This window comes from Gekko japonicus, unplaced genomic scaffold, assembly GCF_001447785.1.
Source record: "Gekko japonicus isolate JY-2015 unplaced genomic scaffold, Gekko_japonicus_V1.1 scaffold605, whole genome shotgun sequence".
NCBI classification, from domain to species: domain Eukaryota; kingdom Metazoa; phylum Chordata; class Lepidosauria; order Squamata; family Gekkonidae; genus Gekko; species Gekko japonicus.
This window is the reverse complement of record NW_015164682.1, coordinates 929,207-952,576: the sequence shown is the minus strand read 5'-3', so window position 1 is coordinate 952,576 and position 23,370 is coordinate 929,207. Positions and strand designations below refer to the sequence as shown.

Sequence of the window (23,370 nt, the reverse complement as noted above, 5' to 3'; positions counted from 1 at the left end):
TTGCTGAGGGAACTAGAAGAGTATCTTATACAGAGGTTTGGGATCTAATTGCTGTTTGCTACTATTACATAGCACTTAATGCTTTCCTTTTGTCCTTGTGTGCCCTTTGTAGGCAGCCATCCAAAATGGGCAGAGGCCAGCATGCTGCAGTGCCAACTATTTGCCTAGCTTAGAATACAGCTAAAAGCATCAGGGGCCAGAGTGCATTGAGACTATATGCTGCATCTTGGCAGATGCATTGGTTTTTGCAGAGAGGTAAGAAAAATATAACGTTTAAGTAAAAACGCTAAAATGTCCCTGGCAGTATTTCTATATCTTCTAGTTCTTTTGTCATTGAGGCAGATATCCATGACATATCTATTCTAGACCAGGATTTATGCCTATGCGAGTAAAAAGTGTAGTCTTTTTTCTCCGGGTTTCTCATTCTCCAAGCGTCTATCATAGTGTGTTCGTCTACTGTCTGCAGAAATAGTTTCGGTAACGTTTTGCCGATTTTATTTTTCTTTTGTGATTTCCTATCTAAGTTAGCATCATAAACAGCATTAAAGTCTCCTATTATACACACTTCTTCCATTGTAGTGTTAACTAATATACTTTGTAGCTCTTTGAAAAAAAGTTCTTGGTTTTGATTTGGAGCATAAATGTTAATAACTATCATATTTTTTCCTTCCCCTATTATTGTATTTGCCACAATCCTTCCATCATCTGATCTATATAATAATTCTGGACTCAGAAATTTCTTGGCATATATTACCACTCCTCTTTCCTTTTTATAATCTGCTGCAATAAAATGTTCTCCTAACTTTTTGTTCTCTAGGTATTTCGCATTATTCTTATTTATATGCCTTTCCTGTAAACAGATTATTTCTGCCAGAAGTTTTGTTATTTGGTAAAATATTCTTCTCCTTTTTTTGTGGGCTGTTTAGTCCATTAATATTAATTGATAGTAGTCTCAAATGCTTATTTTTCACCAGATGATTTATTTTCCTCTGCTCTTTCATTTCTTTGCTGATATCTTGTCTTCATTTGGGATACGGGTATTTTGGCATACCTCTTCCCTCTTTTCTGTTTAGGTTTTTCCCATCTCCCTGCTTCTACTATATTGCTATCATATTCTCTCTCCCCTTCTTCGGCTTTTCTTTCTTCATCTTCCTCTTCTTCATGTTGCCAGCCTAATTCTTCTCCATACTTATCTAAAAAAAATTCAACTTTGAAGATGGAATCGATCCTTTGTCTTCTTTCCTTATATGTGAATAATAATCCTTCTGGGATCAACCATCTGTACATTATTTCATTTTCCCTTAGAATCCTTGCCAGTTCATTATAATTTTTCCTTTTCTCCCTGATCTTCTCTCTCCCTCCTTTTTTCCTTAGAATCCTCACCAGCTCGTTATAGTTTTTCCTTTACTCCCTCACTCTCCATGGTGTTTCCTTTAACAATCTTATCTCCTCCCCTTTTATTACTAGTTTATGTTCATTGGCAGCTTTCAATATTTTATCTCTGGTTTCCTTTTAAAATTTTTTTACATGCACTTCTCTTGATGCCTTAGTTCTTCTTGAGTATGCTGAATTTCTCCTGTAAATTGTCTTTATTTCTTTCGATACTTCTTCTTCAGATCCTACTTTTAATTGCTCTGCTATGCTGCATGCTAATTCTTCTTTTAAGTTTTTATTTATGTCTTCTTTTATGTTCTGGCATCTTATAATCAGGCTAGCTTTGTCTATTTCAAGACTTATTAGCGTTTTCTCCATTTTATCTGTTCTAGTTTTAACTTCTTGTAGTTCTTGATCTATACTTTGTACCTCTTCTTCAAGTTTTTTTGTTGCTGATGCAACATTTGTTATTGCCACTTTATTATCTAAAATTTGTTTTTAAATTTCTTCTGTCTCTGTCTTTATTTGATTAGAGATTTCTTCCATTTTTTCTCGCAATGGTTCAATTTCCCTCTTCATTATTCCTGGCAGTGTATGTTCAGTGTGTTTCTGAAGCACTAAGGTAATACTCTCTTGTATAAGTAGTGTTAACTCTTTCGCTGACATTTGCCCCATATTTGTTTTTGCCTGCCCTGTGAGTCCTAGTTGTCCTGGGGGTGGTAATGAGTTTTTCCTTACGCTGCCTAAGTTGCTGGATCCTGATGCCATTTTATATTTTATTACTTTTATTATTTTTTATTCGTTATTGGTTTTTGATTGCTAGATTGTTTACTTTTTACCCCTTATATGCTGTTTGTTATTTGCCTTTGTTGTCTCTCCACTTGTATATTCTATTGCACCAATTTATTTTGGCCTGTCCTTCTTTTGTATCTGCCTTTTTCTTTCTTAACTCTTAGTTTCTTACTCCTATTTACAAGTGTCCAGAGGCTATTAGGCTGCCTATTTCCCCTGTCCTTCTTTTGTATTATTATTATTTCACTTTGCTTCTATTTATGCAGTGTCCCTTTAAATGTCTCTCTTTAGCTCTCTATTTTGCTTTGCTTTGCTTCTAATTATGCAGTGTCCCTTTAAATGTCTTTCTTTAGCTCTCAGCTCCGTTTCTTACTTGCCTCTATTTATGCAATGTCCCTTTAAATGTCTCTCTTTGGCTCTCTATTTCGCTGTGCTTTGCTTCTAATTATGCAGTGTCCCTTTAAATGTCACTCTTTAGCTCTCTCGGCTCCGTTTCTTGCTTGCTTCTTTAACGCGCTCTTTCTACTTCGCCATCTCTGGTCGTCTCGTCCCGCCTCTTTTTGTCTTTGCTTTGTTTGTCTCTGCTCTGCCTCCGTCTGGCTCCTCCCTGCTTCGTTCTACGCTGTGCTGCCTCCTCTCTGCCTCCGTCTGACTTCTCCCTGCGTCGTGGAAAAATTGGGAAATATTGGGGAACTGAAACAAAATTCCTATAATTCCCCCCACCTTTTGGAATGAGTGGCATGAAAGACATAGTTCTATTCAAAATGTGTTGTATGATAATTGTAATGAAAGGCAATCTACTTCAGGTAATGATATTTTCTACGTATACTTTTAGACAGATACAACAGAGTCAAAATTTTTGGAAATATAAACAGTCCTGGCAATAATATGCTTTAATGGTTTTATAACAAATTATTACAATACAGAATGTTCAATGTTACAAAGTGGAACAATATTCAGATCTGCTGGTAGCACTACCTATTGTGAATATATGAGAGTGGTTCTGTTCAATTAGTGCTTTTTTGTTTTCTACCTTCAACTTTTATCTTTTTCTTGCCTCTCAGATAACAAGTGTGATTCACATTCTGTGGTAACATAAGATACACAAGTTTGCAATTCTAGTTTACTACTCTTTCTCAAGTACTGGTTGTCCTTAAATTTTTTGTTATAGAAAATGACATTTATATCTCTAAATTCCATAAATATGCCAAACAGTATATTTTTACATGTTAATTAATCTATAAATGATGTATTTTATGTTACTGAATCTGTACAAAGTTTGATAAGAAACTAAGTATTGCATATATTTCAAAAACCCTTCCTTTTTGTTAGAATTTTTTTTCTGTGCCTTCAATTTTTTTGGAAATTTTAAACATATATCTTATTAGTCTCTTAGTTCCTTTCCCCCTTCTTATTGTTGTAACTTTTCCTATGAGGGCTAAGCAGAGGTAGGTTATCTGCTTGATGCCTCTGTGTAATTATTTTGTGCCTTTAATTCCTTATGTCCATTCACCACTGAGGGTTAATAGTCTAAATAACCTTGTGCAGGTTAAATGTGAAAATCTTAGAAAAAAGCCTGTTCTAATGCTGCTTTAACATGATCATTTTTAAAACAGTTTTTAATATACTTGTGCTTTGCAAATAATTATTGAATATTTTAAAGAAAAGCTTTTGCACACACTTTCCTATAATCTTCTTGTATAGCTTCTGTATAGTACCATTGCTATGAGGACCTTTACAAAACTGTGGGTTAGCTCCAAAGTCATCCACTAGTGAAAGGAAGGTGACTCTTGACAGTATATCCCTTCCTTCCGTGGATCCCCACATCTCACCCTATGTTCCTTTTGACATCCCCTTCCGAAGTATGATGGGAAGGGAGAGGTGGGAAAGAACATTTTGAGCGGTACTCTTCCTGTGGTCTTTCAGATTCAACCCAGTGTCTCCTCTTTGTCACAATGAGTTGATGTTTTGTCATTCAATTTTCTAGGGTACAGTATTTTTCCAGCACCAAGGGGAGCAGTCTGTTTCATTCATCTTATACTCTGCCTCAGAAAAATGTGCTGAATGTTTCCAAACTCTTACCTTATTTTCTGAGTGGTACTGTTTATTTCAAGATAATACATTTGTATGATTTATAACTCCCCAGGCCACACAGAATAGGGAAAAAATGTCTGCAGGCAGTCTGTAGTAAGCTAATAGTTGGCTGTGGTGTGTTTGAATGTTTGGTATCTATAATTCACTATGCAGGTACAACAGATACTTCGTGAAAGATTTTGTCATCTAAGTCCAAGTGCAAAGTTGTTTGGAATGGAGCTGCAGTACAAGTAAGTGAGCAATCTGTCCCCCCTCCCCGGCCAAGAGAATACTCTCTTCCCTCCTTACTGGTCCCTTAGATACTGATCTGTATTTTGAGTAACGTTTTGTTTATAGCCCATCCTCAAGAGGGCCTTTATAAAGGCCAAAGCATGTAAGTAGAATGTGGTAGTAGTTTATGGTGTCAAATGGCAGCTTGGTTTTCCTTTGATTCTCACAACAGTTATGATTGGATGTATTAGTGTTAGTTGACCTAATGAAAAGTTTCATTTTATAATATTAGATCTTCTCTTGGAGTATATGATTATTCAACATGTTTACTTCCAGCTACGGTATCAGTGTCCTTTAGGGCCTCAGGAGGATTCAGAGCAATATGTCAGTATCATCTGATTTAAAATGGATGTATCATTGATACCCGAAGGGAAAATCAGGGAAGATCCATGACTGTCAACCAAATTAAAAATAGCTTGCAAACCAAATTACCCTGTTAAGAAGAGAATGGCTACTTGAATCTCATAAATAAATGGCAGTTTCAAACACGTGTCTCAAACACATTTCCCTTCTTGAATGATTTTTTCTTCATAGGTGATTTCCCTGCTGTGTTCTCGAATATATATTCGGCTATCCTGAAAAATTGATGAATAGGTTGGGTTGGATCATAAGATATCTCTTCTGTGGCCATACTTTTTTTGAAGTATATCTGCTTGTTTTGTTATTTGTTGAGATCAACCATACTGAAAGTCTGTATGTGGTTCTAGAATTTTATTGATGTAAATATGAAATGTACTATTTATCTGTTGCTTTTGCTGACATTTAGTTTTCTATGGCTGACTGTATGTTTTAAAGTCTAATTAATTGTAATTTTCTCATTACAAGAAGTCTTAAAATTTAATCTCTAACCTTGTCCCAAGATCTGCCTCTTAACTTTATAGTACAACCATATGGAGAGTTACACCAGTCTAAGTCCATTGACTTCAATTAGCTTAGACTGGAGTAACTTACCATAGGATTACACTGTTCGTTTTTATATTTCTCTTTCCCCCACAGGCATTTAGCTGAGCTGTTAAAACGTACTGCTGTCCATGGTGAAAGCAACTCTGCACTTATTATTGGACCTCGAGGCTCAGGAAAAACTCAGGTAGTATTTTACTATTAGTTAGGTTGATGCATGGTGTTCTAAATTTAAATGTCAATAACCAGTGGAGCTTGTTACAGTATTTTACTGTTTGTTTAGCTTTTAAGTTTGTCATCTGATGTTTCCCAGATAATGTAGTTGTTGAGTCATTTGCACTGATTGTAAACTGTGCATACAAAGCAATCTTTTTTTTTAAGACTGGTAAACCTTAATGGTGTAGACTCCTCTAAAGACCCATGTCTTTTATTTATTGGATAGCACTGTGGTTTCCAGACAAGTCTAATATGATTAATTTGCAAAAATATCCTTCCATCATCCCATCAGTCTTTCAGTTGTCATTCTTAATACAACTGTTAAAATGTTATGTCCGGCTGGATGGATCCAATCCATCTGCATTATGGAGTCCACAGTAGGGATCTTTGCTGCTTTCCTTCAGCAACTCCCTGAGCTGCAAATTTGTGACAGGGAAGTTTTGTAGTTTCATTTATGTGAGAGGAAGAGGGCAAGGCAAAATTATGAACGTCCCAGTGTCAAGGCCAGGACCTATAAAGATCTAAACCTGCTTAGGGTGGCACTGCCAGAGAGCCGGGGATAGGAAACACAGACTAAGCAGCGGGACCTGCACTGTAACAAGGAACAAGAACAGGATTGGCACCATGGATGGATCGTTCACTGCTGAGTGACTGATAAATGTACTGTATGTATACTACATACACTAATGAATCTTCTGTCTGGTACAAGCCATTTATAGTGCAAGCAGTAGTCTTAATTCAGTGTTTTAGTTTTGATCATCCATTAGTAAGTGGTCTGTAATAAGCAGTGGTGTGTGCTCTCTTGTACCAGGTGTTTTATTTAATTAGGAGCCAGTTTGATGTAGTGGTTAAGTGCGCAGACTCTAATCTGAGAGAACCGGTTTTGATTCCCTACTCCTCTTGCAGCTGCTGCATGAACTTGGGCAAGCCATGGTTCTGTCAGAGCTGTCCTTGAAAGAGCAGTTCTTGAGAGAGTTCTCTCAGCCCCACCTACCTGGGGAGGGGAAGGGGTTTGTAAACCCCTCTGGGACTCTGAGTGAATTGAATAAATCCAATCTCTTCTACTTCTTCTTCTTAATTCTTCATTTCTTCCTAGTTGATGTGTCACGTCTTAAAAAAACTCATGGAAGTAAAGCAAGTGAGGGAAAACTTCTTACAGGTTCATTTAAATGGTAAGAAATACACCATTTGATTACTACATTTCTGGAAGATTACTTTAACTTAATCTTGTAATTTAGTATTCATTTGTGTGGACTGAAAAATGGTAAGGTGGTTTTCTTTTGTTGCCACAATGTTCACTAGCAGCAAGGATAGAATTGTGAACAAAGCCTCTGTAGTGCTGCATGCTCAGCTCTGTCACTGTCTGATCTTAGAGGAGACATTTAAGGATATATGAGGAGGTTCTGGCCCCTAGATGGTTGATGCCAAGGCAGTTCTGAAATTTACCGTGGATGACAAATACAGTTTATCACTATATGAATTAGTCTAAGGGACTAGGACTCTAAACCATGATGTAATCCTGGCTTGGTATACTGATTTATATCACAAAACTGTGGTTTGTTTTATGTAACAATAAACTGTGGTCTGCAGCAAAAGCAGAAGTTTTTGATTAGCTGGCAGAAACTGGGAGGTGTAAGCTGCCTTGCTTGTGGTTCCCCCTACCTGTTCACATAGCGACCAATCATGGTATATTGCATAATCTGAATGATGCTTTTGTCTGCTGCTTGTCTTTTTATTAAGGTTCTTTCCTTCCTTTTTGCTTTGAGAGAAGATTTCTACCACTTAGATTTACAAGGATAAGCAAAATATAAGTTACGTATTTGCTTCATCTTGTAGGGCTACTACAGACCAATGATAAGATTGCCCTCAAGGAGATTACAAGACAGCTAAATCTGGAAAATGTGGTTGGAGATAAAGTTTTTGTGAGTAAAAAGTTTAGATATTTCAAAAAGTTATATAGGCTTTTGTTGCAGTAGACCGAGGGTCCCCAACCTTTTTGAGTCTGTGGGCACTTTTGGAATTTTAGAGTGGGTAGTGAGTGCAACTGTAAGAATGGCTGCTGCCAAACATAGAGCCAAACCCAAAATGGCTGTTGCCGAAGGGGAAACAAAACCCAATACCTCCTTCCTCACTTTGCAAAAGAATCTCAAAGTGGGAATAAAAAGAAATGAAGGAAAGCCCGAGCTGGGAGAGACTAAGAGACTGAGGAATAAGAATAAATGAAGGAAATTTTTTTTGGGGGGGGGTTGAATTAAAATAAATGAAAGTGAGTTTAACATAGTTCTCATTTTGAATGTTTCTTGAATTATTTTCTGGGAATAAATAATGGGAACTAGATCCTAGAGAAACCATCTTTCCTTATCTGGCTAGGAATTTGCAGCAGAGGAAACAAAGAAATTAGTGATGTTAAAGAAATTTACAGTGCATGTGAAAACAGTCCTTTGAACTGTGTAAGCCAGCTGCCTTAGTGTTAAGGTGAATGTCTTCAGCCACCTCTGAAGCATTATGGCGGGGTCTCAGTTAATTAGTCTCAGCATTCCACAATTAAGGATATATCTGCCGATCAATCTCCATTTTACTTATTTGTTCCCTTCACTATGTTTTCCCCAGAATTAAACCCAAACAAATGGTAACAATATAAACTAATCTTGTTGTTCCTGTTTGGTCCTTGAATCTGTTAAACCTTCATTATGCTGTATGTTAATTTACTCCTCAGCCTCTACCTACATGTATGGACTAGTAATTTCCATTTCATTGTATCAGTAGAAGTGTGTGTGCACATGAAAGCTTATACTTTGAATAAAACTTTATTGTTCTTAAAGGTTACAGTGGACTCAAACTTTGTTCTTCAGCCACCTCTGTTTATGATGTCAAATGTGGTTTCACACAGCACAGCCAATACTTGTTGGCAGGGTTTAAACATGCAGAGGAATGGAGCACCAACTGTTGTAAAGAAAATAACTCGGTTTATTAAAGAAGAAATAAACTCTTGTATATTCCAACACGCCTTCCCCAGGTCTATTGTGCAAGTCCACAAGGTTCATTTTTCTTCTTAGAATCTCAGTTTTGCAAAGAAAGGACATAATTTGAAATTGTGGGATGTCCCTAATCTACCTGTGATAACTACCATGTTTCCCCAAAAATAAGACACTGTCTTATATTTATTTTTTCTCAAGAAGACACACTAGGGCTTATACCACAAATGCATAGAAATCCTGCTAGGGCTTATTTTTGGGGTAGGTCTTATTTTCAGGATAACAGGGTAGCAGTCCTTCAGATGTCCCCCTTCTGATCTTCAAGGAAGTGCACTATAGACCTTGTATATTCCAACAATTGTAACATATAGAGAAGTTGAAATCTGCTGTATTTGCTACTTGGAAAGTATAAGAAAGACATGAGCAAGTTACCAATCTGCTTTCTTTGCTTTAGATAATATGTGATGGAGAAACCCAGTGCATGTCTCCCATAGCCAGGTTGGAATTTCACTTAAAACTCTTGCATCTTGTTTTGAGACAAGTGTGCAAGTTCTTGTGTGATCCTGCAAAAGTGAAGAAAAAGAATTTGCATCATCTGTCTGTGTAGCTGAAAAGTGCAAAGCTACCACCATTCTCTGAATTGAGGTAGCCTGGCTTCACCAGGTTGTAGGAGTTATTCTAGATAACACTACGCAGTTGCAGATTTTGCCATACTGTCTTCCAGCCAAAGTGTAAGACCACCTACACTTTTGTAACTTTTCAAACTGAAGTCAGCCTGCTTTTTCACAGTTTCTCTGAGCCAAGGGATCTGCAACCTATGGCTCCAGAGCCACACGTGGCTTAGTAAGGAACCAAATACACCTCTTTAAAAAAGAAAATGAAACCTTTATGTTAAGGTATATTCTATTGGTAGGTGGGTTGCTAGAATAACCAGTATGTAAATGGAATGGCAGGCAAAGATTTTTATGGGACTACAAAATTTCTTAAGGTATTACAGAAAGGGAAGTGATAGAGGTTGACAGTAGCCAGTAATCCAAGTGCAAACCATCCACAGGTTTATGCTGGTGAACGTCACACAGGGTGCTCCTATATATATTTACTACATGTTGTGAGAGCTCATACATGATACTTCTAATAAAAAAATCATCAACCAGGATTTGAGCTGCAGAAAATGCATAGATTATTATACAACATGCCAATTATCAGTAACATACATTTTCATTTATTTAAATGGGCTTTCTTATAATGGCTTTCTAATGATTTTTTGTTCTGACTTTTAACATAGTTTGGCTCTTAAATTATAAAAGTTTGCTGACCTCTGTGCTGCCTGTCAAGATGGGTCCTAGAGAGCCATAAAGTGCATTGTGAATCTCTTGTTTTAGGGGCACAGAAAATGCTAGGTGGCAAGGAAAAAAGCCCAATTTTTCCTCCTTCAAGTGTTTTTCTTAAGACTAGCTTTTTATTTGAAAGTAGAATAGTCTTGTGCTGAAGTTAGTATTTGGCATTACCCCCCCCAAAAAAAAATACCATAGGAGGAAATATTCTAAGAAATACCTGTTTTTTAAATAATAAAAGCAAGTTTCCAAATGATAGTTGACTTAGTAGTTTTTTCATAAAGTAAAATAATCATTCAGACTTTTCACTTTTCTAGGGTAGTTTTGCAGAAAATCTTGCATTTCTTCTTGAAGCATTGAAGAGAGGTAAAAATGTTTACTTTGTAATGAATGATAAATAATGTGTGATTTAATCTAGCATGACTGTATTGTAAATTGGTAGAGATGATTTAGGTGAAGAGAAATATGGGATTGTACCTTAACTGGATGACCCTGGGGGACAAAGCTTGGGTGTGAAAGAAAGACTTCTGTTGCTTCTGTAAGATTGCCTTAGTTTCCTGTTAGAATCTTACAGCACTTGTAAAATTATGAAGGCAATGAACTGAAGTCCTCCAAGTCATCTTTATTCTACTCAAGGATGATTTAAACACCAAACAAGTGAAAATGGGGTGCTGTAAAGTTGGGAAATGCTGCTTAAGTTTATTGCAAATTTGATCTCTTGTGTGTTGGCTCTTTAGAAATAAGAAGATTCATACTTTACTAGGAATGCGAAGTATAACTGTCAGTCCATGCTGGACATGAACAGTTCACACGGCTCTTACCCACAAAGTGGCTAACCCCTGAAGGTCATGCAGGAAGGCCCAAAGCCCCCCAGCCCTTCTGGAGCTCATGTGGCTACACTGGCAGTAGACATAGGCCCTTTCTTGCCATGGAATGCTGAAGGATGGGCGCTGTTGGTGTGGCACTCCATAACAAAGGAAAACATGAGGCTACTTCCTTTTCTAATAATGAATGCTAATTTTGTGTATTGACTTGTACATTGCCATACATTTACGTCAGTCTCTCAGGCACCAGTGTTGACGTTTTGGTAATGTACATTGTTTAATCCTAATGTTTTACCAGTTTGTTTTGCTGTTGGTTGTTTTAGGTGACCGTGCCAACAGTTGTCCGGTGCTATTTGTTCTGGAGGAATTTGATCTTTTTGTTTATCATAAGAACCAGACTTTACTGTATAATCTCTTTGATGTATCCCAATCTGCACAGACGCCTATAGCTGTTATTGGTCTCACTTGTAGACTGGTAAGATGGGTTTAGTTTCCCCCCCTTAATATATGGAACCCTTAGAACATATAGCTCACATACTGGTTTTGTAAGGTGCTTGAACTGACTTAAGATACTCTTCTTCTAGGGCAGTTAAGGTGGTTTTAGAGAATATGAATTGGCTCCATGTATATGTCAGATGGTGCTTTAGTTAAAATTCTGAATCTTCTGCATGTGCAACGGAAGGGCAGACAGCTTTAGCGCTCATGCTGTTAAAGACAACTGCAAGTTAATTCTGTTTCGTTGGATCTCTCACATGTGGAAATGTCAAATTGTGAAAAAAATCAGATCTGTTTAAGACATAGAATGAAATAGTGAAGAATGAGGTCCTATGTGATCCCTTTGTTGCTCTGTTTGTGTACAGTGTAAAAAAAATAAATACCTGATCAGAGGTTGATTAACAGCAGGTTGAAAGGTGTGATCTAGCTCAATACAGGGTAGTTTATGATAATTATGGATGAGATTAAGACATGTAAATATTTATGGTAGAAGAACTGTTTTCAGCAGTTTAGTAAAACATGAAAAACCATTCAGTATTGGAACAAAGTGAAAACAGAGGAAAATATTAGCAAATTGTTTGATAAGCAATTCATTTTGGTCTTTGGATAATAGTGAAATATGATTCTATTGACCTATACATACTGACCTCGGAGTTGTCTCCAGCATTTGATCTGCCCAGCAGAAAGATAGCTTGAATCAATTTTTCAAAGCTAGTTCAGATGTCTCGTATAATTGTAATAATTAAGTTGAATGGTAATATTGAAAGCTTTTTGTTGTGTTTACTAGGATATTCTAGAACTCCTGGAAAAGAGAGTGAAGTCAAGATTTTCCCACCGACAGATATATTTGATTAATTCTTTTGATTTTAAAAAATACATTACTATTTGTAAAGAACAGCTATCTTTACCGTCAGAATTTCCAGAAAAAAACTTTGCTCAGAAATGGAATAAGAACGTACAGGTAATTGAAATAAAGGCAGCAGTGTCCAAGCCCTTGAAATGTCTTGCTGAGCATCCTTCACAATCACCAGGCTGATCTATTGTAAAAAAGTAATAAATGGAGAACATACCTTTTTGTTTCCAAGATAGTGATTATATTTTGAAATCATGACGTTATTGAAGTGAAAAGATAGTTTCAGAGCATAGCCCGTGTTGCTTTGCATTATAAGAGCTGGATTCAAGTCCAGTAGCATCTTAGAGACCAACGAGATTTTCAGGGCATGAGTTTTCAAGACTCAAAACTCCTGTCGTCTGAGTCTCTAAGGGGCTACTGGAATCAGATTTGGTTCTTAAGTCAAAAGATGCATGATAGCATATCCTTATACTAATAGCCAAGTTGCCCCCTCCGTGCGGATACTTAAATCAGCACGGAGGGGGCAGCTGGGGGGCCGGGGGAGGTTTGTGCACACGTGGGCCAATCCCCACGTGTGCACAAAAATAAAAAAAGTTAAAAAAAAATTCGGGGGGATGTTTAAATCCCCCCGAAAGTGCAAGAGCGTCTCCTGCGCGTGCGCAGGAGACGCTCTGCTAACGCTGGGAGCCGCTGCCGCCGCCTCCTCCTCCGTCTCAGGGCGGCCGGGCGGGCCGGCGGGCGGGGGGAGAGCCAGCGAGGCCAAGGAGCCGCCTCCGCCGCTGCCTCCTCCTTCTTGGGGCGGGCGGGCGGGGGGGAGCCAGCCAGCCAGCCAGCAGGGAGGGCAAGGACCGGCCTCGCCGCCTGCTTCTCGGGGCGGCAGGCCGGCGAGCGGCTCAGAGGTGCTGCTGCCGGCGGCGGGCCAGTCGCCGTCTCGCTGCCTGTCCTGGCTCCGGGGGCCGCCGCCACCATGCCGAGCCCGAGAGGAGGAGGAGGAGCCGCTGCCGGGTCTGGGGGAGAGGGGAGGGCCCCCGGGTGGGAAGGGGGGAGGGGGGAGGGAAACAGCGAGGGGCGAGCGGCTCTCCGCTCGCCCCTGGCTTCATTGCCAGGTTGGGAGGGGGGAGGGGGAGGGAAACAGCTTCAATGCCCCTGGCTTTAGTGCCCCGGGGGGAAGAGGAGCTGAGGGGGAGAGGCAATGGAGGGGGGTGGAGGACAGGGGGGAACCAGCAGGATGGGGGGGTACTTACCCCCTCCTGCTGCTTCCTCCTCTGCCTCCCCCCCCGCGAGTATCGCGGGTCCCCCCTTGTCAAGTATAATTTGAGAATGTCTTGGGCCTCTTAACGCCATAGGTCCTGGTCAGATGTCAATACCGTAGTTGCCATGCTCACTAGCTGCCAACCCGCATGCTGCATCATTCCTGAGTTAAGCAATCCATTTGTCCATCTTCATGGCTTCTGTGCAGTCCCGCATGGGGACTGTGCAGGCCAGACGAGGAGATGAAACTTCTCAAGATTTCCAGATCTTTCTAAGGCTATTGGAGTGTTCCCCTTACCCAAATGGGTATGGGACAGAGGTGGTAAGAGCACTCCTCCTTTAGTCCTCTCTTTACAGTTGTGGAGACAGGACTCTCTCTGTTCTAGCTCGCCAGTTTACCTCAGGAAGAATTTTTGCCGAGACAAAATGGGTGTCTTGCATCTTCAAACAGGTGCCTAAAATCCCGAAAACAAAATGATTATTTTGTTTATTTAAGCATTTTTATGCTGCCTTTCCACCCAAACATAAAAACATTAAAACATTTGAACAATTAAAAACACTTAAAATGTATAAAGTAATTCAATAGAAACATATACAAACATCACCAGAACCAGGAAGAAGGGCCAATAACCATTTCTGGGGAAATGGCAAACAAAGCAAAATTATACAAGTATGTAGTGAAATTGTCCTACAAAATGATATTTCACACAAAATCTCTTAATTTAAAGCATAGCAAAAAATAGTGTTTCTAACAGCTTACTGTTTCTGCATTCTTTGAAAGATTTTGTTATATGCTTGTCTACCTTCCAAAAACTATAATGGGAAGCATCATTGTGATCTTGCAGCAAATATTGTGTGTTTCCTTTGTAATTGCAACTACTTATGATGGAAAATATATCTTACCAACTGTAAAGATTTCTTTATGTAGGCTATTCTACAAATAATTATTTTAATATATATATACATATATTCCAGTCTCTCTTCGAAGACCAAACCGTGCAAGATGTACTGCAAAATCAATTCCATTATAGCAAAGATCTACGATCTCTCTACATGCTGTTGGTAAGCGGACTGTACCTCAAAGATATTATAGCATTGGAAAAGGTGCAGAAAAGGGCAACTAAAATTATTAAGGGAATGGAACACCTTCCCTTTGAAGAAAGGTTAAAGAGGTTAGGTCTTTTTAGCTTGAATAAATGACTATCGAGGGGTGACATGATAGAGGTTAACAAAATTATACATGGGATAGAGAAGGTAGAGAAATAAGTACTTTTCTCCCTGTCTCACAATACAAGAACTCATGGGCACTCCACAAAATTGATGAGCAGTAGGCTTAGAATGGATAAAAGGAAGTACTTCTTCACTCAAAGAGTAATTAACACGTGGAATTCACTGCTGCAGGAAGTGGTGGCAGCTACAAACATAGCTTCAAGAGGGGACTGGGGCTCCATCAGTGGCTATTACCCACAACATATAGATAAAACACTATGTCTGGGGCAGTCTTGGTGCTTGGGGGAAACAGTGGTAGGGCTTCTGGAGTTCTGGCTCCACTTGTGGACCTCCTGATGGCACCTGGGCTTTGGCCACTGTGTGACACAGACTGTTGGACTGGATGGGCCATTGGCCTGATCCAACATGGCTTCTCTTATGTTATTATCTTTTTTAAAAAATGCTGAATTTCATTTCTGTAGTTACTATAGCATCCTGTAGATATCAATTTACTCACCAGCTTTCTTGCAAAGAACCTCTGACTTGCATTCTTTTTTACCATTCATCTTCAATAAACTTGAGATGTATTCAAAACAAGGAGCTCAAAGTATCATACATAGTTCTCCTTTCACTGTTTTATCCTAACAGTGATCCTAAGAGGTAGATTAGACTGGGAACGTTTCACTGGCGTATGGTTAACCCAGTGATCTTCATGGAAGTTCCAACTGAGGTCTACCTTTTGTACATTTCTTCTTTTCAGATCCAGGGTTTTTCCATTAGACTAGAAAATCCACTGATGTATTTTTTATCATGATTGAATAACATTAAACTATTTACATGTAGTTGGATGAATGCAAGGGGAGCAAGTCTGCAGAACTGGGTTTAGTTTTTTTTACTACTTTGCTTAGGAGCCTCTTGCATCCCTGAAAAGCCACTTACAGAACTCTGCGAGACCAATATGCCATGCTAGCTGCACAAGAATTAGTATGGGGGAGTGATTTTGGTTGACTTTTCCATTTGGCTAGAGCCCCTTCTCAAGCCTCCATCGGAATTGGCTTTTGAGCAGGGTACAGGAGGTTGCTGAGGGTGGGAGAAAGTGGCAAACAAGACCCTGTTGAATGTTCACTGTTCTTAGAAACCTGCAAGTGCAGCACATCTTCACGTTCCTGGGATCCCAGATCACCGCAGACTGTGACAGCAGCCATGAAATTAAAAGATTTCCTTGGGAGGAAAGTGATGGCGAACCTAAACAGCATGATAAAAAGTAGAGACATCACCCTGCCAACAAAAGTCCGCATGGTCAAAGCAATGGTATTCCCAGTAGTCATGTATGGCTGTGAGAGTTGGACTATAAGGAAGGCCGAGCGCCGAAGAATAGATTCTTTTGAACTATGGTGCTGGAGGAGACTCTTGAGAGTCCCTTGGACTGCAAGAAGAACAAATCAGTCAATCCTCAAAGAAATCAACCCTGACTGTTCCCTGGAAGGCCAGATAATGAAACTGAAGCTCAAATACTTTGGCCACCAAATGAGAAGGGAGCACTCACTGGAGAAGACCCTGATGCTGGGAAAGATTGAAGGTCAAAGAAGACGGGGACGGCAAAGGATGAGATGGTTAGACAGTGTCATAGATGCAACGAACATGAAGTTGAGCAAACTTCAGAGGACGGCGGAAGACTGGAAGGCCTGGCGTGATCTGGTCCATGGGGTCGCGAAGAGTCGGACTCGACTGTGCGACTGAACAACATCCCATTGGCAGGCTCAGAGTGGGTAACATCATATTATAATAAATACAATAGTACAATTAAAATCTAAAACACAATATAAATATTAAAATTGGTAGTACAGCTTAAAGGTGAAAATTCGGCGGGCTATAACCGGTTCTGATCCGTTGATATTGATGAAGTAGTGCCCAGTTGTCAGTGGGTGGATGACGGCAACCTCAGGGGGGCCGTATATGGGCCCCTGCTGCCTCAGCCAAAGGCCTGGCAAAACAGCTCCATCTTGCATGCCCTGCGGAATTGAAGAAGATCCCACAGGTCCCTGATCTCAATAGGGAGCATGTTCTACCATGTGGGGGCCAGGGCAGAGAAGACACTGACCCTGGTTGAGGCAAGACAGACATCCCTCGGGCCATATACCACCAGGAGGTGTTGATCTATAGAGCATAGTGCTCTTCAGGGCATATACAGGAAGAGGCGGTCCCTTAGATATGTTGGTCCCTGGTCATATAAGGCTTTGAAGGTCATTACCAGCACCTTAAAGTGAATCTAGTACTCAACTGGCAGCCAATGCAGTTGGTGGAGCACATGTGGAACGTGAGCCTGCACAGGTGTCGACGTCAGCAGACACGCTGACACATTTGCACCAGCAGACACATTTGCACCAGTTGCAATTTCCAGATCAGCCTCAAAGGCAAGCCTGTGTAGAGCGAGTTGCAGTAATCAAGTTTGGAAGTGACTACTGCATGGGTTACTGTAGCTAAATCTGGGGGGGGGGGGAGAGAGATAGGGCTTCAGTGACCTAATCTGCCTAAGATGGAAAAATGCAGATCTGGCGACTGCAGGAACCTGGACCTCCATAGAAAGAGAGGCATCCAGTGTTACTCCCAGGCTCCTCACTGTCTGTGCCTGCACCAAAGGCGCCCCTTCCAGTGTGGGAAGCCTGGTGCCCACATCCACCCCCCCACATGCACACACAACCATCCTGCCATAGCGTCCAGAACCTTGGCCAGATTTTCAGGGATGGATGACGGGTGGCCCGTCAGATAGAGCAGGGTGTCATCAACATATTGATGACAACCCAGCCCACAGCTTCAGACTAACTGGGCGAGGGGGAGCATATAGATGTTAAATAACATTGGCAAGAGGATTGCCCCCTGCGACCCTCCACATTCCAGTGGGTATTTGGGGGAGATCCTCTCGCTGAGCACCACCCTCTGTCCCTGACCATGGCGAAAGGAGGAAAACCATTTCAAGGCAGTCCCCTGAACTCCTACGTCAGTGGATCTTTTCTGTGTTTCCTTCTCTCCAGCAGTCAATTCAGCTCCTGGACAAGATGATCCCCCTAGTTTTGATACCCATGTGAACGAATAAGCATGCAGGGCAGGATAGTGCAGTAGGTGGAGAGAGAGAAGGGGGCAAAAGTACCATTTTCTGTCTCTACTGTAAGAGCAGCTTTGCTGACAGGAGATGGGGGGGAGGGGATGATATTTCTGCCCTCTCTGCAACCTGAATGGCTTTTAGTCCAGGAAGCCTCTGCAACCCAGGGCCAGAAATTACTGCTGGGGAAGGAAAACATCTGCAGTTCCCAGTGCCTTCTGCTGTTAGGACCACCCTTATTTATATTAAATATTTTTACTGTTGCATTTTGTTTAAATTTTGTGCTACTAAGTTCTATTTCTGCAAGGTAAATAAACCAGCTTTTTTGATTTGAGTCAAACCACTTAAACATTTTAATTGTCTAACAAAGGAGGCGTAACATAAATTGCAACTTCATATTGTAGCAGTTGTAGCCTTTTCTTAGGCAGTATTGTCTTGTTGCCATTGTAATGATACTTTTAACTTCTTTGTTACCCTTGTTCCAGCTCTTGATAAATGTCATAGTCCATCATCCAGAACAAATCGTTTTTCCTGTCTTTTAATATATTTTGATTTCCATATCCTGTTTCAGAAAGTTAAAATGTTTAAAATATTTCAATCAGATTACCAGTACAATTAACACATTTATCAGTATATCTAATTCTGAATATGACCCCATTTGTGGATGCTTAAAGCTGGTTATTGTGGCCAAAGTCAGACAAGACAAATCTTTCTACACACCTGAGAAAAACTCCATATTTGCGGAAAAATCTGAAATCTTAAACACACACACACACACACACACATGGAGGGGGGTTTAAAACAACCCAAATGATAAAAGGAGTGCCTGTGGCTTTAAGGAATAGATGCCTCAGTGTTGCTGCCATTCAAGCCTTGGTTTCTGTCAGGAAAAGGCAGGAAGGGGGGACAGGGCCCTTTCCAGGATTGTTTCGGCCTTTAAAGGAGGACTCATTGGGGCTAGGTCTTGCAGCAACCCCTGGGTGACTAGATACCATGCAACTTCCATGGCTAACCTAAGCCTGGTTGCTTGCTACTATTCAACAGCAAGCCACCCCACTAATGCTGGGGTAATGTAGTCGTTAGAGCTTCAGAGTAGGGTTTAGAAGATCAAAGTTCGGATTTTTAATCTGCAGTGGAAGTTTGCTGAGTGACCTTGGGCCAGGCTCACCCTCTTAACCTAATGTACCCCATATGGGGTTTTTGTGAGGATAAAAAGGAGGAGAGGAAAATGATGTAAGCCGCTCTGAGTCCCCATTGTAGAGAAATGCAGGATATAAATGAAGTGATATAGCTGAAGATGGGTGTGTGTGTGTACAAATAAAATTGGTTGGTTGGTTGGTAAGTGGGAAGGAGAGAAGGAAGCAGGGAAAGGTGAAGATGTGGGGGCTACCAGAAGGAGAGAAAGAGGAAGTAGTGTGTGGCGGGGATACAGGGGAAAGTCCTTGCAGGCTACCCACCACAGAATTTTGCTAGGGAGAGGCTTCCAAGGGGGATGGGAGGAGGAACAGCTGAAGATTGGGGGCAGATACAGCTATGTTGGCTGGTGGGTGGAAAGGAGAGAAGGAAGCAGGAAAAGTGGTAAGGTTACAGGGGCTTTCAAAGAAGAGAAAATAGTGGGAGAGGGGAAACGCTACACCTTGCAGGTCCCCTGCTTGTTCATAATATTCTTGGGTAGCCATCTTCATAATACCACCTATTCAGTTATTGACTGCATCAGTCTAGCTCTGATAAATGTTGGTTTCTGTCTGCTGGGCATTCTGTACCATTTCAATACGCCATTTCTAAAACAATGTGAAGAACAGTAATCCAGTTAATGTTCCTTTTAATAGATGTGAAAATATCAGGGCTTATCATTGCAACTACTATAAAACGTTATTGGTTAGGACTAAGATGCACATTTTCTATTGTAGATAATTATGGGATGTATTTGGCACTCAGCAGCTAAACACAGAATTATTCTTTTTTTCCTTTAGATGCTTGCTTTAAGTAGCGTGACTGTATCCCACCCATACATCAGCGCATCTGACATTCTTGAAGCAAGCAAACTGTGTAGAGTAGACTCGAAAGCAAACATTGTACATGGTAAGAAGGCAATGTTTATTCACAGCCTTAATAGTGCTTAGTTCCATAAGGCACAGGGTGGTTAATCCTAAAACCTTGTAATGCACAGGCCAGAAGTTCTTGTGGCATTGTACCTTTGTCTGCCACTGGAACACTTTTGGAAAATAGTCACTCTCCCTGTATAGTTTTGGATGGGTAGCCATGTTAGTCTGTATGCAGCACTAGAAAAGTGGAATAGTCTAGTAGCACCTTAAAGAAGTATTTGAAGAAGTGAGCAGTGACTCATGAAAGCTCATACCCTACCACAAATTTTATGAGTCTTTAAGGACTCTGACTCTTTTGTACTGTATAATTTTGCTATTTCTTGCCACAGAGTTATCACTTCATAGCTGCCAACTGGTGTTTTCATCAGGTGCTAGTTACCCCAGTTGTCCATATGAATTTCTCATATAATGTAAGTAAAAATGACAGGTGCAGAATGGAGCATGTGCATCATAACTGGTCTTGCATTACTGTTTGCATCAGAATAAATGGAGGGCCTTCATACGATTGGCTTAAACATAAACAAAACATATAAATTGTTAATTAAACGCTAGGAAATTTATTTTGGAACTGAAAGTCTTTTTATTTTTGGAAATGTATAAATGACCTAATTTTGAATATCTGTGTACAGATCTTATGGATTGTAAAGGTGAAAAACTTGGAAAATAAATTTTCAAAAAAAAAAGAAAAGAATAAATGGAGGGCCTTCCACCATAATTGCAAGGGATCCAAAGCAATGCTTCCTCTAAGCCGTGGAGTCCTGTGAGCAAAAATTCTCCTTTGTGAGCTGCTGGCATTAAAGTTGTGAGCAAGCGATTTGGCTGCTGCATGAATTAGTTTGCCTTGGAGCCACCCTTCCTGAGCTAAGACAAAAATGTGTGAGCTGGAGGCTAAAGAACTGTGAGCTAGCTCACACTAACTCAGCTTAGAGGGAACAGTGATCCAAAGTAGTGGGAGTGAAGTTAATAGAATTTCACCCTTGTGATGCAACCCACTGGGTGTCCTGAAATTCTGCTGGGGGGGGGGGAAACGGGGTAACCTCACAAACCAAATTAGGTGGCAGTGAGAGTAGGGGAACTACCCCCCCCCCCCCCCGCCATGCAAAAGTTTCATTCCAGCACAGTAAATGTCATTGTGCCAGCAGAACAGCCCATTTGGGTCAAAAGCCATATCTTGAATGCTGCATTACTATGAAATGACTTAGGATTTGTTATCTTTCTCTCATAGGTCTGTCTGTGCTGGAATTCTGCCTCATAATAGCTATGAAACACTTAAATGACATTTATGAAGGAGAGCCTTTCAACTTTCAGATGGTTTATAATGGTGAGGTGGTATCACAGATTCATAGGTTATCTATAAAAATTAGTGGCTTATTTCTCCCAAATCAATAATAATATATGTTTATTAATACAGAGTATCAGAAGTTTGTTCAGAGGAAGGCACATACTGTCTACAGCTTCGAGAAACCTGTGGTTATGAAGGTATTTGTAACTTATTGGTACATTGTGTAGTACTATACTGCCCTCTGGTGTATATTCAGTGTGTATGCACAAGTTTGTATACTAAATGTTAAAAGAGTTCAGAATTGATTTGCTAATGAGAGTAAAATTAGCTTGCTGTCCAAAAAGTAAAGACCAAGCCTAGATGTATCCTGTTTCTGTGTTGATGTTGAATTGGTTTCTGTTCTTAACTAATAAGCTAGTGAAGAATAATTTGTTTTGATTTTTTTTGTTTTAGGCTTTTGAACATTTGCAGCAGCTTGAGTTAATAAAGCCTGTGGAACGGCTTTCTCTATGTGCACAGAAAGAATACTTGCTCATGAAACTACTTTTGGACAACAATCAAATAATGGATGCTGTGCAGGTCTACCCAAACTGCCCAACTGATGTCAAACAATGGGCTACATTTTCACTAAACTGAAGCATGAACATCCTGCGGAAAGAGGCACAGTTGCTACTAATAGGGCTCCAAATCATTACTGCCAGTGAAAAAATAACCCAGCAGTTACTTCAGCTGCAGAAGGTGTTTTGTTAAAAGAAGAGTAATGTCTGTTTTTTGATTTTGGTTTTTTGGTTTCCAAGAAGCCAAATGAATGCCAGTCTCAGATTTGGTCTTCATGTTACACTAGGCTGTAGGTTGGCAATTAGTGAAGTGTTAACTGGCTTTTTATGTAAATTGTTCAAAAATCACCACTCCAGAGTTTTATGTGACTTGAGCTGATGGGATGCAAAGTCTGCTTGGACAGCAGTTGCCAAGCTGTACTTCAGATTTTTAAAGGCTGACTGTCCCACTTAAAAATCCAGCTGAGTACCATAGGACTGCTGAATATCCTGTACTGTCTATAGTACTTTCCTGTTTTTTTATGCTGTACTACCCTGTCTTTTCTCTGGTGTATCCTACAGGGAAAGCCTTTCTTGCACTGTAGCTAACAATGCAGTTTAGGCTCATGTTTGAGATACCTGCGTAACGCCTGAACCAGAACTCTTCAGTTACTTTACGATTGGCTGCTGCTATTCATAAACTTTTTAAAAAAATACCAATTTCTACTGTAGTTTCTCTTCTTTGGAGGAAGTATAGCGACACACCATGAGGCATCCTAGGCAATCATTGGGGATTTTTTTTCTAACCTGAGTTGGATAAAATTGAGTAAAGCTATACAAATCCTTTTAATTACTTTGCCCAAATGTGTTTCTTTGCAGTACACTTCCCTGTCTTTCCCTCTTATGACTAGTGTTTTGAAAACGTACTTCCAAACCGTCTACCTTAATCTTGTGTGCATCTGTAATAAAAAGGTTCACTTGTTCTGTATGATTGTGAATTATTTAGAGCTGGAAGGTTTCTCTTACCATTGTATTTGGAGAAGGAAGGGTTTTTAGTAGGAGACTTACGGAGAATAGAGAATAACGGGCCCTACCCTACTTTGCCTTCAAATGTTTAACTTAAACAGGCACTACTGTAATTAGCCTACCTTTTCCAGCCCATTTTCCATTGTGGTAATTGTTTCTTTACAGTTAACGTTGCCATCCGATGTTGTTTAGTCTTTGTATTTTATATCAGCTTGGACACTCAGTGCTGATTTTTGATTGGAGAAGGGGGCCGCTGAATTCAAATGACATATCAAAACAGGATTTGTTCTGTTGGCCATTTTAAGTCACAGTTGCAGTCTCTCAACCATAACTTGAGCATTATTCTGCTCTGGTACACATACCTTGAGTTGTGCTTTGTACATTGTTGGAGAGAACCAACTACTGACCCACCGCCTTGCAGCGGCTCTCCCCGTTCCTTCAGGGTCAGGGACAAAGGGTGGCTATTGGGGAACAGCTGTCCCGAAGGCACCCGCTAGTTTGCGGCATGCCCCCAAGGCGTGGTGCTTTCCCCAATGTTAAAATTTAACATAGGCTCCCCCTTGCCCAGATTGCCCGGAGTTATGAGCTGGGTTGTCACCAATATGCGGACGACACCCAGCTCTATCTGTTGTAGGATGGCCAGTCTGACTCTAGTCTAAGCCGTGGCTGGTTGGCTTAGACGGAGTTGACTGAAATTGAATCTGATGAAGGCGAAGGTTCTGTGCCTGAGTCAG

At 40.4% G+C, this 23,370-nt stretch overlaps 1 protein-coding gene across 1 annotated transcript; it reads left to right on the top strand.

Moving 5' to 3' along the window:
* Window positions 1–4,416: 4,416 nt before the first annotated feature.
* ORC4 (origin recognition complex subunit 4) lies at window positions 4,417–23,067 on the top strand. The gene is made up of 12 exons (XM_015409320.1): window positions 4,417–4,490; window positions 5,527–5,617; window positions 6,743–6,818; window positions 7,483–7,568; window positions 10,273–10,321; window positions 11,103–11,254; window positions 12,062–12,235; window positions 14,354–14,440; window positions 19,661–19,769; window positions 21,018–21,113; window positions 21,204–21,271; window positions 21,528–23,067. Exons 1-12 carry the CDS (start codon window positions 4,474–4,476, stop codon window positions 21,708–21,710), a joined length of 1,188 nt encoding a protein of 395 aa, XP_015264806.1. The 5' UTR covers window positions 4,417–4,473; the 3' UTR covers window positions 21,711–23,067.
* The last annotated feature ends 303 nt before the right edge of the window (window positions 23,068–23,370 follow it).